The sequence below is a fragment of the Taudactylus pleione genome, unplaced genomic scaffold, assembly GCF_031769625.1.
Source record: "Taudactylus pleione unplaced genomic scaffold, aTauple2 ptg000259l, whole genome shotgun sequence".
Taxonomy (NCBI): Eukaryota; Metazoa; Chordata; class Amphibia; order Anura; family Myobatrachidae; genus Taudactylus; species Taudactylus pleione.
The window spans coordinates 3,669,809-3,685,889 of record NW_028284661.1 but is presented as its reverse complement, the minus strand read 5'-3'; the positions used below and the strand labels follow the sequence as shown (position 1 = coordinate 3,685,889).

Sequence of the window (16,081 nt, the reverse complement as noted above, 5' to 3'; positions counted from 1 at the left end):
CAGGTGTTACCTAGCTATAGAAATTTGTGTTTTGTGTGTGTGTGTGTGTGTGTGTATATATATATATATATATATATATATATATATATATATGTCTGTGTGTGTCTGTGTATGTGTGTATATATATATATATATATATATATATATATATATATATATATACAGTCCCAGCAGGCGGCACTCTGAATAAATGCAAATAACGCAGGTAGGTAGTGAAAAACACCGACGTTTCGGAGCCTCTTTATTGCTCCTTCATCAAGGTATGAACAATACAAATACATACAAGACATACATTTATACTCACACATCGTTGCACAAAGTCGGCGTCACGCTGCCTCCCAGGCCGGGATGCCTATCGATGGCGTCATCACACCGCGCCCTCCTCTCGGCGCGCAGAACGCGTCAGTTCCGGCATGGTGGAATAGCGCATCGTCAGCATCACCGTTGTCACGGAGACCAACAGACGCTAGACTACAAATACAATGATCATATTAGTATAGCATCGTGTACAAGCATGATGATCTCCAATACCACATAATGGTATAATAAGTGCCGAATGATCTGCCACATCCAGCCTAGGCTGGATGTGGCAGATCATTCGGCATTTATTATACTATTACTCATTTGTGAGCGATCAGTATCCAGCCTATTAATGTGTTTTATGTGGTATTGGAGATCATCATGCTTGTACACAATGCTATACTAATATGATCATTGTATACTGTATGTATGAGGCCTACCTATGGCTTTTTTGGAGGGCACCTGCATTGCTGTTTTTACTATTGGAGTGCCACCCTAAGGGTATTTTACATACATATACATACATATACACATACACAGTCAGGTCTAAATAAATATTGGGACATTGACAGAATTTTCAGATTTTGGCCTCTATTCACCACCACAATGGCTTTGAAATGAAACAAACAAGATGTGATTTAACTGCAGACTTTCAGATTTAATTTGAGGGTAATTACATCCAAATTAGGTGAACGGTGTAGGAATTACAACGGTTTCTATATGTGCCTCCCACTTTTTAAGGGGCCAAAAGTAATGGGACGAACTAAACAATCCTAAATCTAACTTTCACTTTTTAATACTTTGTTGCAAATCCTTTGCAGGCAATTACAGCCTGAAGTCTGGAACGCATAGACATCACCAGACGCTGGGTTTCATCTCTGGTGATGCTCTGCCAGGCCTCTACTACAAATGTCTTCAGTTCCTGCTTGTTCTTAGGGCATTTTCCCTTCAGTTTTGTCTTCATCAAGTGAAATGCATGCTCAATCAGATTCAGGTCAGGGGATTGACTTGGCCATTGCATAACATTCCACTTTTTAGCCTTAAAAACTCTTTGGTTGCTTTTGCAGTATGTTTCTGGTCATTGTCCATCTGCACTGTGAAGTGCCGTCCAATGAGTTCTGAAGCATTTGATTGAATATGAGCATATGATATTGCCCGAAACACTTCAAAATTCATTCTGCTGCTTTTGTCAGCAGTCACATCATCAATAAATACAAGGGAACCAGTTCCATTGACAGCCATACATGCCCACGCCATGACACTACCACAACCATGCTTCACTGATGAGGTGGTATGTTTTGGATAATGAGCAATTTCTTTCCTTCTTTTCTCTTCCCATCACTCTGGTACAAGTTGATCTTTGTCTCATCTGTCCATAGGATGTTGTTCCAGAACTGTAATGGCTTTTTTAGATGTTGTTTGGCAAACTCTAATCTGGTCTTCCTGTTTTTGTGGCTCACCAATGGTTTGCATCTTGTGGTGAACCCTCTATATTCACTCTTGTGAAGTCTTCTCTTGATTGTTGACTTTGACACATATACAGCTACCTCCTGGAGAGTGTTCTTGATTTGGCCAACTTGTTGTGAAGGGGTTTTTCTTCACCAGGGAAATAATTCTTCTGTCATCCACCACAGTTGTTTTCCGTGGTCTTCCGGGTCTTTTGGTGTTGCTGAGCTTTCCGGTGCATTCTTTCTTTTTAAGACTGTTCCAAACAGTTGATTTGGCCACACCTAATGTTTTTGCTATCTCTCTGATGGGTTTGTTTTGATTTTTCAGCCTAATGATGGCTGATAGTGACAGCTCTTTGGATCTCATATTGAGAGTTGACAGCAACTGATTCCAAATGCAAATGTCACACCTAGGATCAACTCCAGACCTTTTACCTGCTTAATTGATAATGAAATAACGAGGGAATAGCCCACACCTGTCCATGAAATCCGTTTTGAGTTGATAGTCCCATTACTTTTGGCCCCTTAAAAAGTGGGAGGCACATATTGAAACTGTTGTAATTCCTACACCGTTCACCCGATTTGGATGTAATTACCCTCAAATTAAATCTGAAAGTCTGCAGTTAAAGCACATCTTGTTTGTTTCATTTCAAAACCATTGTGGTGGTGAATAGAGGCCAAAATCTGAAAATTCTGTCAATGTCCCAATATTTATGGACCTGACTGTATGTACATACATATACACACACTTTATCATCCCTTTAATTTGGCACACATGTGAATTGCACAGGTTTTGTGGCTGATTAAAACCAGGTGAATGGAGAAGTCAGTCAGCCACAGAACCTGTGTAATTCATGTGTCCCGGATTAAAGGCATGATATGGCAAGCCTATAAATATACACGCGTGCCTGAAGAGACCTGAAACTTGTTTTAATTGTCTGTAGCTAGGTACACACCTGAACAAAGTAGCAAACAATATAATTAACGTGTCCATTCCAGGTAGATCACTGAGGATGAAATCAGGCTACTGAATATATGTCTTATTAAGGACAGCACTCACCTTCTTGACAGAAATAATACCATTTATTTAGCATACAGATGATCGACATTTCAGTCATATTTATGACCTTTTGTTACGACAACAAACAGCATCTATCTAATCAAAGCTCCATGAAAAGTAAATGTTCTCATGGAGCTCTGATTGTAGTGATGCTCTTTGTTGTGTACTTCAGGGGGCGGTATTGTGTTGGCTTGTTACTATATTTATCTATTTTTCATTTATTTATGTAGTTGTACCTAAGTTGTGGTCGTGTTTCTCACTCAGTTTCAAATGCAATGTGCATGCAGGTCTAGCATAATGTAAATGTCCTGTTATTCAAACAACCCGTATAATAAAAGACTAAATTGTATCTTTGCAGCTTACAGCAGAAAGTTCAAAAATGCCTAGAGGATGGTGTCCGGCTCCCAATGTTGGATACAAAACAACTCCAGTGTGAGAACGATCGTCTCAGAGAGCAGACTGAGCGAGCCAACAAGGTGAGAGCCTATTATATATTCCTAAATAGTATCTCTGTGCTCCCATCGCTTGCTGCAGCTGGCTACAATTACAAATTAAAAGATGCTCTTTTAATGAATTTATTATTATTTTAAGTTTTGTACAGTCATATCAGCTTGTATGTTGGTGCTTGCAAGTGGCAGAATTTTCCCTCATAATATAAGTGTAAGAGATTTATGTAACCATGGTGAAATGATTTGTGTAGTTTACATTTCATAAAGAATACTGTTTGAGACCACACTAATAAAGAAATCTTCCCACTTCTGATCAATCTATTCTTCTTTGAAACCTGTTGCTAGTGTATGTACGTGCATGTATCCACTTTTCATGCACTATTTGCATTTATGTATGGTGCAAGCATACTCTCACTTCGGCTGTAAGGCACAAATCACTGCATTAATGCTGTTTGGTTAACGTAGCATACAGGGGGCCCGTTAGAGCTGGCGTGTCAGAGCTAGCCCCTTGTATCTATACTATGATGTTTGGCAACAACCCTGGTAATTGTAATGCTTGCAGAGTCTTTTATTGTAATGAAACTTTATTATTTTGTCATTTTAGATCATAGATAATCAGCAAATTCAAATTGACAATATGGCAGCAGAAATTCAGGTAAGACCCAGTACTGGGCCTACTGATACATAATGACTTTATGCAAACTGCACTGGAAGACCATAAGCTTTCACACACAGACAATCTTCATATCATTTGTAGTTTCTATATGGGCATCTTTTTTCAAAGTGACCTTTGCTTTAAATAAATCTTTTAATAACAAAGTAGATAGACTGTCTTTCACATTTTTTATTTGTTTTACAGTCCTTTCCTTCTCTTTTTTTATTTTTTTATTTTAATAACAGTCCTTTCCTTCTCTTTTAATCTTCGTGTTTAGTACCATAATAGAAACCCGTAAATAGCAAAGGCTGGCTCAGATAATTTACAAGATTTCCCAGAATTCGCTTAATGATTTAGCCCCCCCTTACTGTAGATCTGTCTAAGAGAGGAGTTCTCAACCACGGTCCTCGAGGCACACTAACAGTCCACATTTTAAGGATAGCCGTGCTTGAACACAGGTGTCTTAAATAGTACCACAGTTATTTTGATTTAACCATTTGTGCTCAAGCATGGATAGCATTAAAACCTGGACTGTTAGTGTGCCTTGAGGACCGAGGTTGGGAAACACTGGTCTAGGACATATAATTTGCATGTTTTTAGGGTGACATATTATATTGGAGCATGGAACTCTAAAGTGTATAGTCCCTCCCTACCCCTGAGTGATTTTCTGTGGTTGCTGCTGTTGCCAATGACAGTCAGGTACTCCCGGAATTATGGGCCTGATTCAGATTAGTACATAAACCCATTGGCTTACGTACTATAACGATTATTTGGGCTCTGCGCATGCACGGGATCTGTTCTGCGAATGTGCAGAACGGGTCATGTAATCTCGCTCGTAGATCCCCCAAGCCACAGCATGACATTCTTTCTGTGTTTAGGGGGTGTGCCTGGGTTGCATTCCCGAAAACGGGAGGCGTGTCACTCCCGTTTCCTGGGAGTGCCAAGGCCAGGGTCTGCGTCGCTGGACACAGATTTCCTTTCCTCGCAAGCTGCCAGCCTGAGTAAGCTGAACCCTACTCAGACTGTGGCCGTTGCTGCCGCTATCGCGACCTATGGTGTGATATGATGCAGCATCTACAGACCCTGCACTTGGATCGCAGTTGTTTTCAGGAGGCGTCTGCTTCCTATAGACGTCTTCTGCAGCATTTGAAATATTTGCTGGACGGTATTGCACAGTCGCTTCCTTGTGGCTGTGCAATACTGCCCACATCTGAAGCAGGCTCTATGTTTGGTCTTCCTTATGCATTGACATCAACAGATCCCATTACTTTTGGCCCCTTAAAAAGTGGGAGGCACAAATAGAAACCGTTGTAATTCCTACACCGTTCACCTGATTTGGATGTAATTACCCTCAAATTAAATCTGAAAGCCTGCAGTTAAAGCACATCTTGTTTGTTTCATTTCAAAGCCATTGTGGTGGTGAATATAGGCCAAAATATGAAAATTCTGTCTATGCCCCAATATTTATGCACCCGACTGTAGATCCAGACTTCATTGCATCTTACAGTTGACAAAAGGTATAATTGTAAAGGTTTTCTTTGTATAAACTTTACTCTTTCATGTGGTTATGTTCTAAGATGATTATTTTGCTTTTTTACGTCGTTATTTTTCTGTTTCCCTCTTTAACTTTTTAAAGTAGGTACATTAAGCACACTTGGAAACATTTTTTTATTTGTTTTCTTACTAAATGATTGGTTGTTTTACACTTGCTATTATACCCCTTTCAGACATACTGAGATTCCCGGGATTTTGGCCTGCCTCGGCCAGAATTCCCTGGTCTCATGTCTGTGTGAAAGGTACCTACCCGGGAACACGTTCCCGGGTAGCCGCCCCTGCAATCGACCAGGGTATTCCCCGGGACTTAAGTCCCGGGAAGACTACCCTGCTCTAGTGTGAATGGTGCAACCCGGGGATTTTACTCCCGGGCTGCACCGGGCAGTTTCTGATTGGCCCTGGCTCCGACTGAGCCACCGGGGAGGCGGCACCAGCGGCGGTGACAGCGCCCGCACCCCTTCCCATACTCAGCGCTGGCAGCTCTGAGAGCAGCGGCCCCCCCTGTACCTGTAATTACCAGCGGTAGCAGCGCCGCCGGTAACAGCGCCCGCACCTCCCCCCCTTCCCATACTCAGCGCCGGCAGCACTGAGAGTAGCGCCCCCCTGTCCCTATAATTACCAGCGGTAGCAGTGCCCGCACCTCCCCCCCTTCCCATACTCAGCACCGGTAGCACTGAGGTCAGCGGCTCCTCTGTCCTCAACCCCAGCGCGGGAAGTTTCCGGCTGTCACCAGGCAGAAGTGGAGGGAGAGATTACAGCCTCCCCGTATTCTCACTGCTGCACGGAGCTGCACTGGGAAACTACAGGTACAGTGTCCCTCTGTCACTTTCCCCACCTGTCCCTCTGTCACTTTCCCCACCTGTCCCTCTGCGCCTTACCCCGTCCACTTTAATAAAACTGTCTAAAACTCTCAAAAACCCTGCTCTTGTCTGAAAGGGGTCTAACCGGGAAAAGTAGATAGTGTAGTGTGAAAGGGGGGTCTAGACCAAATACCCGTGATTTTTCACAGGAGAAATTCCCGGGTTCTATGTCTGAAAGGGGTATTATTCACTTTTTCCTCCATGTATTCTTAAGCTGGCCACACATCTAAAGATTATCTGTCCAACCAGCCAACTAGTTGATTGGTTGGAATGAAAATCTGGTAAGGAATACAATCAGCAATTTGCTCCCAAACTCTGGAAAATGGACCAAAACTGTTGTTTGAACAAATAGTTTAGCTCAAACATTTAACAAACTTGTCTGAACGACCATTTTCATCTGTTTTCTGGCATTTAGGAGCAAATTGCTGATCATCATTTACTCCCATTCCTTACCAGATTTTCATTCCAACCAATCAACAAGTTGGCTGGTTGGATGTAAGTTGGTCTAGTGTGTGGCCAGCTTTATACTTCAATCAAAAGTTGTTGTACTTTAACAAAACAGAATAGCAAAGATTTAAAATATAATTCTAAAGCCTTCTGTCTTGCCTTATAGAATCATCAAACCATTTATGAAGTAGACATACTTGGTGTTTAGGTTATTTATCTGGGGCAGCAATAAAAGTAGCCATTTGAATAATCTTGCACTTAAAATAAACAAGGGTTTATGGATTCTAGCATTCTGCAGAAGACCAAGTTGGGGGGAATTTGGCTTAGGTACACACAGGAAAAAAGATTCCTGGAAGCCTTGTCCTATGGCAGATATAATCCCCCACAATTGAAAAGGCGTTAATTTGAAATTGCTGAATTAAATCTTTTTCTTTTTTTTTTTTTTTTTTTTTTTACTGTTTTCTGCAGTTCGATGTTTTTTATGGTTGTATAGAAATCAATAAACTTGAAATCACAAAATAAGACTGAAACAAGATTAGGACATGACTGCTTTTGGAGTACCAAGCATGTATACATAGGAAGCTAAGCATACTCAAGTTTCAGAAATGTTTTTTTTAGCCCATGATTAATAACGAGAAGGATTTTTGTGTGTAGTTCATTATTCATTGTCTGGAATCATGGCCTGAGGTGGAGCAAAGTCCTATAATTACCTGCCAGAGCACCAAGCTGTCCTCCTTGCGTGATTATTTATGTATTGTGCCTAAAAATCAGGTGTTGCATTTTAAATATTTTATGTAGGGCATCCTTTGTTAGTCCTTAGTACTGGACGACCAAATTGTGAAAGTAATTCAGCCACTTGTCATAGTTCAATGTGAAATGGTGGCAATCTTCTTTTAGTGATGCTAGCCCTAATGGAAATATCGACATTGTGACAATGTCAACATAATGAATGTCGACATTCTGACTGCATTCTATTCAGAGTGGAGAGATGTCTAATTTAAGTTTGATACAGTCAGCTGCTCTCCATTAAACCAGCACCTAGGATCTAAAATGGCACCGGCTGTTCACTGCTAGATGGTGCAGTATAGTGCAGCTTCCGTGGTTGACAAGCATTTCAATGGGAAGTTATCAGGATGTTTTCTTGGAAGGGGCCAATAGGTTGTATTCTTGGCATATTGCAGCCCTCCCCTACATAAGCTGGCCTCAAAGTGGGAAAGGTACCTTTGCCTGCAGCCTAAATAGGAAAGTAATTGGAAAAAGCAGGTTCTCCAGGGCTTGTAATGGTAAAACTATTCTGAACCACGTCTGACATGGATTTTGTGACTAAAATAACACTTACTCTTCCATATCTGGAGAGCTACTAAAAGTTTTGGATAGTCCAATAATTTGTCACAGTTAAACTCCCTCAATGTAATTGGGTTCTATGTAAAAAATGGGGGTCAACCCAAGAAATGTCATAGATAATTTTTATTTCATATATAAATGGCATTAAGGTAACATAGAGTGACTATTAGATAAACACATTTAAAATGTATATAAAAACGTCATCACTATTACAGACAGATAATTGATATAAAACCAATACTTTTTTAAAAGTTGCCTCAACATCAATAATTAGCATATAGGCATAAAATCAGATCAACAAACATTATTTAAAAATGAAAGATTAAAATACATACATAAAGCATAAACTTAAAATAAAAGAAATATCAAAATCTCAGAGTTCTATGCTGCGACGCATTTTGCTCCACATGGCCCCTTCCTCAGTCAGTAGGAGAGTGAAATAATACCGTGAGCCCCCAGCCACCTTTATTGGTCTAGTGAAAGAGAAGTTATTGTTTTTACCACGGATTTTAATTCTTTTTTTCTTGCACATTTTACAATTTATGACTGGAATCCAGCAGCCTCCTTTCTTCATTTTAGAGGCAGGGTGGCAATAGCCCCTTTCTGCTTCAGACAGTTCTCAAACATTGTAAAGAAGACAAGTGGAGGTGTTGTCTTTAGCAACCAATCAGATCTAGCTACCATTTTATAGACTGTACTAGATAAATGATACCTAGAAACTACAAGCTATACCTCCAACATGTCCTCTTTAGACGGTGTGATAAGTCTCCCTATGATTTGGTCTACGTTTGCGATGGAGTTTTTGCAGGACCTACTGTATATAATAGTAAATAAACACTATATGATCAGTGACCTTTAAATACTTTTCACTAGGAAGAGTGACACTCAGTGCACTACAGTGACACTACCACCCATTGTGTGAACTAGTGGCAGATTTGGATCTGTGATGCTTGGAGGGATAATTGCCATGACTTTGGTTTGGCTGATCTATTTCAGGTATTTCAAATGCTGTGCTCAAGAAATAACCTCAAAATAGATGCAAGGCATACACCTTACCACCTGGGTCTGAGGTTACTGGCTTTGTCTTTATATCATAGTAAAGTAAATGTCTGGTCTATAGTATAGATCTGGGTTTGTATATGTGCTGCAGTGACAACATGATGGCAGAAAAGAGTCACTGCAGAGAATGGGAGTGCTGCATCGCCCAGAAACAGTCATCATGTATTTCCTCCGTTCATTTTATTTCTTCCTCTAGATACTAAAAGATCAGCTGTTCCAGGAGAGGTCGTGTGTTCTCGAACTTGAGAAGAAGGTTGCAGAGCAAGCAGAATGCACACAAAAGCTGCATACACATGGTCTGGAAGTAAGTACCTGGGATGTGTTCCCTATTGCCATATTCATCAGCGTCTTGATCCTATGGGACTAAACCATGTGACATAAGAAAGAAACAAGACGCATCTTTAGAATGTACAAGTATATTACGTTAAGTAAATAGCTTTATATTAGCACACACGTGTACCTCTAGGCTGCAGATAAACAACATTTACACTTTATTATTTTATTTACATATTGATTTAAAACTGCTGATTTTGCACAGTGGGAAAAACCAAGTATGATTTTAGTGCTATCAATTATTTAGCCAACAGTTCCCTCACTTTAGTGAATGACACCCCCCTCCCCCATCTTTGCTATAGAGCAGATGTTATGTTGTATACAGAGGTAGAGTCACTGCTGCCCATGTCATCAACTTTCAATGTAACCACTTCTTTATTACCCCCAATAAATGCAGAGGAGGTTAAATGATTAGATTATCTGCTTGGAATTATAGTGTGGTGGAATTATACGAGTAGGGAGTGGTGGTGAGGACCAGAGCCGTCTTGGTGAGGCGAGATTTTGTTGTTACACTACAACTTTCTGAAATTCCACTATCTGTGTAAGATAAAATTGTATTACTGTATTGTATGCTGAAAGAAGAGCAAATAGTCATCTGTCAGCCCTGGAGCATATACATACAGCATGCTCAGTCTTATTTTATTATTCTTTTTCTCCCATGCAGAACCAAATGTTAAAGGAAGAAAATAGCTCCATGTGCAAACAGCTGGAAGAGTTACTGGTGTCCAGACAGCCCTTGTCAGAGAAGGTGCCAGTGGCTGAGCAGCTGTTTAAGGAGATGTCCTACTGTCTGTTTGACTTGAAAGCACTCTGCAGTATTCTTAATCAGCGAGTACAGGGCAAGGAGCCCAATCTTTCCCTGCTCCTGGGCATTCATTGTAAGTATACTTGTGCTTGTTACTTACACGCATACTATTTTGATTTATAGTAGTTAGTGGAAGTGCTACAGTGTAGTATAGTGGTTCTCAAACTAGGTCCTCAGGACCCCAAACAGGTCATGTTTTTCAGGTCACCCAGCAGGTGCACAGGTGTACTCATTACTCACTGACACATATTAAAACATCCACAGGTGGAGCTAATTATTTTGCTTGTGATTCTGAGAGGAGACCTGGAAAACATGCACTGTTTGGGGTCCTGAAGACAGAGTTTGAGAACCTGTGCTCTAGTACAACCAGTGACAGAGTTGGGCCACACAATCATTCTGTATTGTGTAAGCATTTATATTTTTTGAGGCTCCTTGCTAGAGATAGGCTTGCTGCATGATCGCTAACACAAATCCTAGATAACTGTGATTTGAGAATAACGAACATAAAAATTTTGACAGCTTACTAACTAAAGCTGGGTACACACTAGACGATATCATTAAGGATTTGGCTGATTCCAACGCATCGGAACAACAAATGGTTCATATCGTCCAGTGTGTACGCACGATGCCTATGCGCGCTCCTGCGGGTCGCCCGTCGCATCCTCAGAACTTTTGTACATGCAGAAAGATCTGAGGAGGTCGCTACCGATGCCGAATGCAGCATGATCCCCGCTGCCCCCCGCCGTCGCTCCGACGCTGCCGGCATCGACAGGTGTGTATGCACTTGCCGATGCTGGGTCCCGTCGCTCACAGGATCGTCCTAGGTACACAAAGTCTAATGTACACAAAGTCTAATGCTTAACACAAATTTCCATTGCGAAAAATCATTGTAGACTATTATGTTTCACATCCACTGAATTGGCACAGTGGTTAGTATTGCCTTACAGTGCCTGGATCATGGATTTGAGTCTGATCAGAGCCCTATCTATTTGTCCTCTGGGTGGTCCAGTTTCCTACGACACTCCAAAAACCATCTCTCAGTGCATGTCAGTGTGGTAGTGACTATAGATTTTAAGGGCTGCAAGGCCGGATGACAATTATTAAATATTGTCTGTAAAGTGCTGTGTAATATGTAGGCTCTGTATAATTAACTGTTAATAAATGTAGATAACTATCACAAGACACACATTTCACTCTTGAGTTTTTTGCTTTTCACAGCTGTTAACTCCGTTTCGGAAGAACATGAAGCTAGCAACCACAGCACAGAGAGCCTCACCAAGAAGCTGTCAGATGCACGTCAGTTACGGCGAGACATTGATGAACTGAGGACTACTTTGTCAGACTGCTATGCTCAGGATATGGGGGATAACTGTATCACCCAGTGATTGACTGGGACCTCGCACCTGCACATTAAATGTTTCTGCATAGCAGTTCTGTGCATTTTTACCTGGGAGCCATAGTATAACTGGAAGATGTACTATGCACAACACACCTGTGGCACTTTCTCTACCATAAGTCACCACTCCAACATGGAATTAACTAATCATTGCCTGGAAAGTTCTATTTTTCTATTGTCCTAAATAAATGGAGACTACGGACAAAAGGCCGGTCTATGAATGTATAACAAATCGCACAGCTTGTCACAGCTGTGGAAATAGCAGGAATCAATGAGGAGCCCATGTTAAATGGTCTGCTGTCTGCCGTCTGAGACACAAAATATGTTTCTATTCCTTTTCATCATGGTGCATTTCTTCTCACACGGTTACAGTCTCTGGGGATGTAGACTGTGGATTTCTGCTATGTCACTTGTCATTAGTGGTGTCCTAACCATTTTAGTGTAAATCATCTGTCTACTTTTATTATGTTTCTCATTAACTAACATTTTAACAAAACCCATGAATACTGTGTGTCTGGCAGTAGTATTGCCAGCATAGCCTCCAACAATTGCAGACATATTCCCTTGTGTATCAGCCGTAATGTTAAAGCTCCCTAATTAGAGATGAATTTGCTAAGCGTTTGGCGCAGGGTGACTAGTCCATTTGTGCAGCCACTTCAAAGCGAATAAAAAACATTGTGAAATTGCATTTTTGCCGTTTCACAAAGCACACACCACGGTGATGGATCAGAGCCATAAAGGGAATAATTGTAACTTCCCAATGTTAGGACACAAGTTGTGCAGTAATCACAGTCTCTTATCACTACAGGGCTCTGCTTTTCTCACACCCTGGGAGTGATGTATACATAGAGTAAACTACTTCTTGCAGCGATGTAACCAGAATATAACTGCACTCCATAGTCAAGTGGAAAAACGGCATACACAATTATTAGTGCATCAGCATCTGGCATAATATCAACCTATTCTCACAAATATATATTAGTGTGCATTGTTACTGATGTGTGTACACACATCATTTGTAATCCATTTTTATATATTTTTCCCAGATCTCTGTATATTTTGGATACTTGTTCATTCTCGCATTTGCAATTGATTTTATTCCTAATTGCAAGAGTAAAGTACAGTATGATTAAGACTTACATTTGCCAATAAAAATACAGCATTTCAGGGCTTTAAGGTTCCTCCTTCAAGTTAAAAATTACAAGTACTATTACAATTGATGTTTTAAAATCAGAATCCATTTCAGTGTCCTTCCCGTCGTAACAGCGCAATTCTTGCTGTATGCTGTCCAATTGCTAAACCATGTATATACAATGTACTGCTGAGTTTGTCAAAGGAACTGACAATTGTATATTTAGGACACAATCCTGTCCTCAGCAGCATATGATTTTGTTGTCAGTAGAACTAGCAGACTAGTAGAATATTATTACATAGCTAGACATTAAAATTCACAGTAAAAAAATATAATGATCTAAATTTCTAGTAAATCTGCATTGATTTAATGGTTTCCCAGTAAAATGTATGATAAAGATAAAACTAGGAAAATTACTACAATTTCCTTGAAATAAAGCACATGATCTGCCCTGTTTCATGGTACTGCAGTGGTTACACCTGTGCGATGAGGCTTTTGTCCTATGAGAACATACTTGCAACTGACGTCTGCTTGTCAACCACTGCGCGTGTCTTGAACGGCTGTATCCTCCATTACTCCATGTACTTACACAGCACTTATGTAACTATGCAGATATATATATATATATATATGTCTGATCTCCTGTCATACAAATATACTGTAGAGAAATCTCTCATGTAGACTCCCATACCAGTTCTGTAGGCTAGGCCAATGTGCGCTGCAAAGACCTGTACACAAACTGCTAATTTATATCCATCCTATTGTAGTAAACCTGGCATATTATTCTCCATATTGTAATTTCACGCTGTAACTATAGAAGTAGCTATGTGTGACATTTTTAGGTTGCAAAGGCAATCGTAAAATAATTGCAAGCTTTTATTTCTTGTAGGTTATCCCTTGGCGCTTTATGAACAGTTAAATCATAGAGTGGCCCTGCAATGCAAAGCTTTTAGGCAGTGCCTAGTAAATGCTTATATAACCAGTGTACCAATATGGCTGTGGACAAGAACTACTTTCTACTACATATAATAGTCAACTAAATTTATTTATGAATCTTTCTGAATATTACCATCTCTTTTCCCAGAATTAAGCACAGTCTTCAATGTATCCTGCTTTCTCCTGTTTTTATTCTGAATGCAGAGTGATAATTATCACAGCACACGCAATGCTGCATGATGGGCTAACTGATTGGAAGTCGCCCTCTGTATGATAAAAACTGCATTAAACTCTGTTGTGGCATCTCCCAATTATACTGCGGCTTACAGAGTAACTATGTACGATCATTGCATTTCCATGTCCACCTCAGTCCCAGGCATTACAGGAGAGAATAACACATTTTGTTAATATTATTTCTGTTTTTGAATGGCTTTATTAAAATACTTTCTTTTTCTGAGACTCTAAAAACCCATAGGAGAACTTCATTTTGTAAAAGTATTTTCCATTCTTTCTCGTCTCTGTCAATGACCTACAGTTTATAGTGTGTTACCCAATGTATTATGCAATCCGTAGCCTTGTGTGTTTCTAAATCCGTTGCTTGGTAAGGATTCTAGCTACAAATACATGATCAATGGCTCATTAGCAATAATCTATTTGTGCCTTGTACCACCAGCCTGTGTCCCTGAAAGCTATGTCCCATCACTTCCTTTTCCTTTGGGCTCATCTTTGGATGTTTTTTCACACTCTATAAGTGTTTTTTGTTCCTCGCCCTGTGCCCAGGAAGCGCACAAAATAGGTAATCATCGTTTTCTATGTACGTACCATGCATTTCCTAAATAAATGCAACTAGAGGATTTTGGGGGGAGGGGGGTTGTTTGTTTCTGATATCTTGTTTTTCTTTTATCTATTTCATATGAATATAGATAGATTTGTGCATATATGATGCATCAAACCGGTTAAAAAATGCTCCCAAAAAAACAGCTGCCTTAAGGACATTTATGAACGCCATTAAAGTGTTGCTCAAATTTAATGGGATTTTCTTGTCAGAAATTATGTTAAAAATGACACAAAACACTGATCTGCTTCACTTTTATTGTACATATATGTATTTTTTTTCTCTATATAGCTTGAGATACACAGCGTGCATTGGGTGTGATACTATTTATTTGTGTTTTACCTATACGTGGTTGAATGAAGAAAGTGCTGTTGTTTCAGAATCTTATGTTAAAGCACAGCTATGGGTGTGAGACATTTCAATCCTGTTAGTTTGAAGCCTTTGTTTGTGAATCCTTGAAAATACCTCATGTAAATACGTTTGTCCTGTTGTTATAAGTAGACGGAAGCCACTGGCTGGTTCCCAATTTATGCCTTTCACTTTTCAAAGGCGGTATTATTATTTTTTTGTACTTTAGATATACAGCTAGAATTTTGAATGCCAAAGTTCTATTTATGAGAGAAAAAAATCTTACATTTTAGCAAGTACAACTTTTTCACTGGATTTTGTTTAAGCTTTTCAATATGTTACTGCAGAGTAAATTACATTTTGTTACAAACTAAAGTGTCTTGTTTTTCTTGTTCACATCATTATGTTTCACTTGTATAGCTCTGTTTATTTCCCGGGATGTTACTTTCCGTTTAAAAGGTTGACTTTTCTACCTGTGTTGCAACAGGGCAGTGACCCCGGTTACGAACACATCACACCCTGCAGGAACACTTGAAAACTACAATGGATTGTCCTCAGTTACACCAGTGGTTTACAACATACAACTGTTGCAACAATAATGGGTGAAAAGTCTGTACATCCGGTTCTCTGTTTCTGAGTTAAATGCAAGTCGGCCACAATTGCCCCCACATTGGATGCACAGAACTTCATGTGTATATCTGTCTGTATGAAGAATTATATACAGCTGTATGGTGGACTGCCCCTATCTGTATGCTGTGGTTATCAGTGTGCATCACCCTTTTCTTGCTGCAAAAGAGGCATCTGAAAACAAGTATTTTTATGTGTAAGCACAACTCTCTATAGCCGACAGGTGAACGCTGAATTACAGCTTAGATTAACCTAGTTAATCGCAAGTGGAGATGTAACTGAATTGGTTACAACTTTACATCGCCCATACTTGATTTTGGAGCATACGCAGTGCGAAAATATGCAGAATACACTTCTCTCCATTTCATCTCTCTCCAAGCTTTGATAAATCTCCCCTATATGTTTTACTGTATTCTTCTTATGAATTTTAGATGATTACTTTTATGGTGGACCTCTTATAATGGGGCATTATATGTACTCTTCCACAGGTAGA

At 39.9% G+C, this 16,081-nt stretch overlaps 1 protein-coding gene across 2 annotated transcripts in view; it reads left to right on the top strand.

Moving 5' to 3' along the window:
* The window catches only part of CEP85L (centrosomal protein 85L), a 309,647-nt gene extending 294,343 nt beyond the window's left edge, over positions 1-15,304 (top strand). For both annotated transcript variants that reach the window (XM_088480976.1, XM_088480975.1), the window contains exons 9-13: positions 3,167-3,284; positions 3,862-3,912; positions 9,373-9,480; positions 10,174-10,387; positions 11,533-15,304. In XM_088480976.1, the coding sequence (XP_088337102.1) occupies positions 3,167-3,284; positions 3,862-3,912; positions 9,373-9,480; positions 10,174-10,387; positions 11,533-11,699 (658 nt within the window). In that variant the 3' untranslated portion in view covers positions 11,700-15,304. The remainder of the gene's footprint in view (positions 1-3,166; positions 3,285-3,861; positions 3,913-9,372; positions 9,481-10,173; positions 10,388-11,532) is intronic.
* Positions 15,305-16,081: the final 777 nt, after the last annotated feature.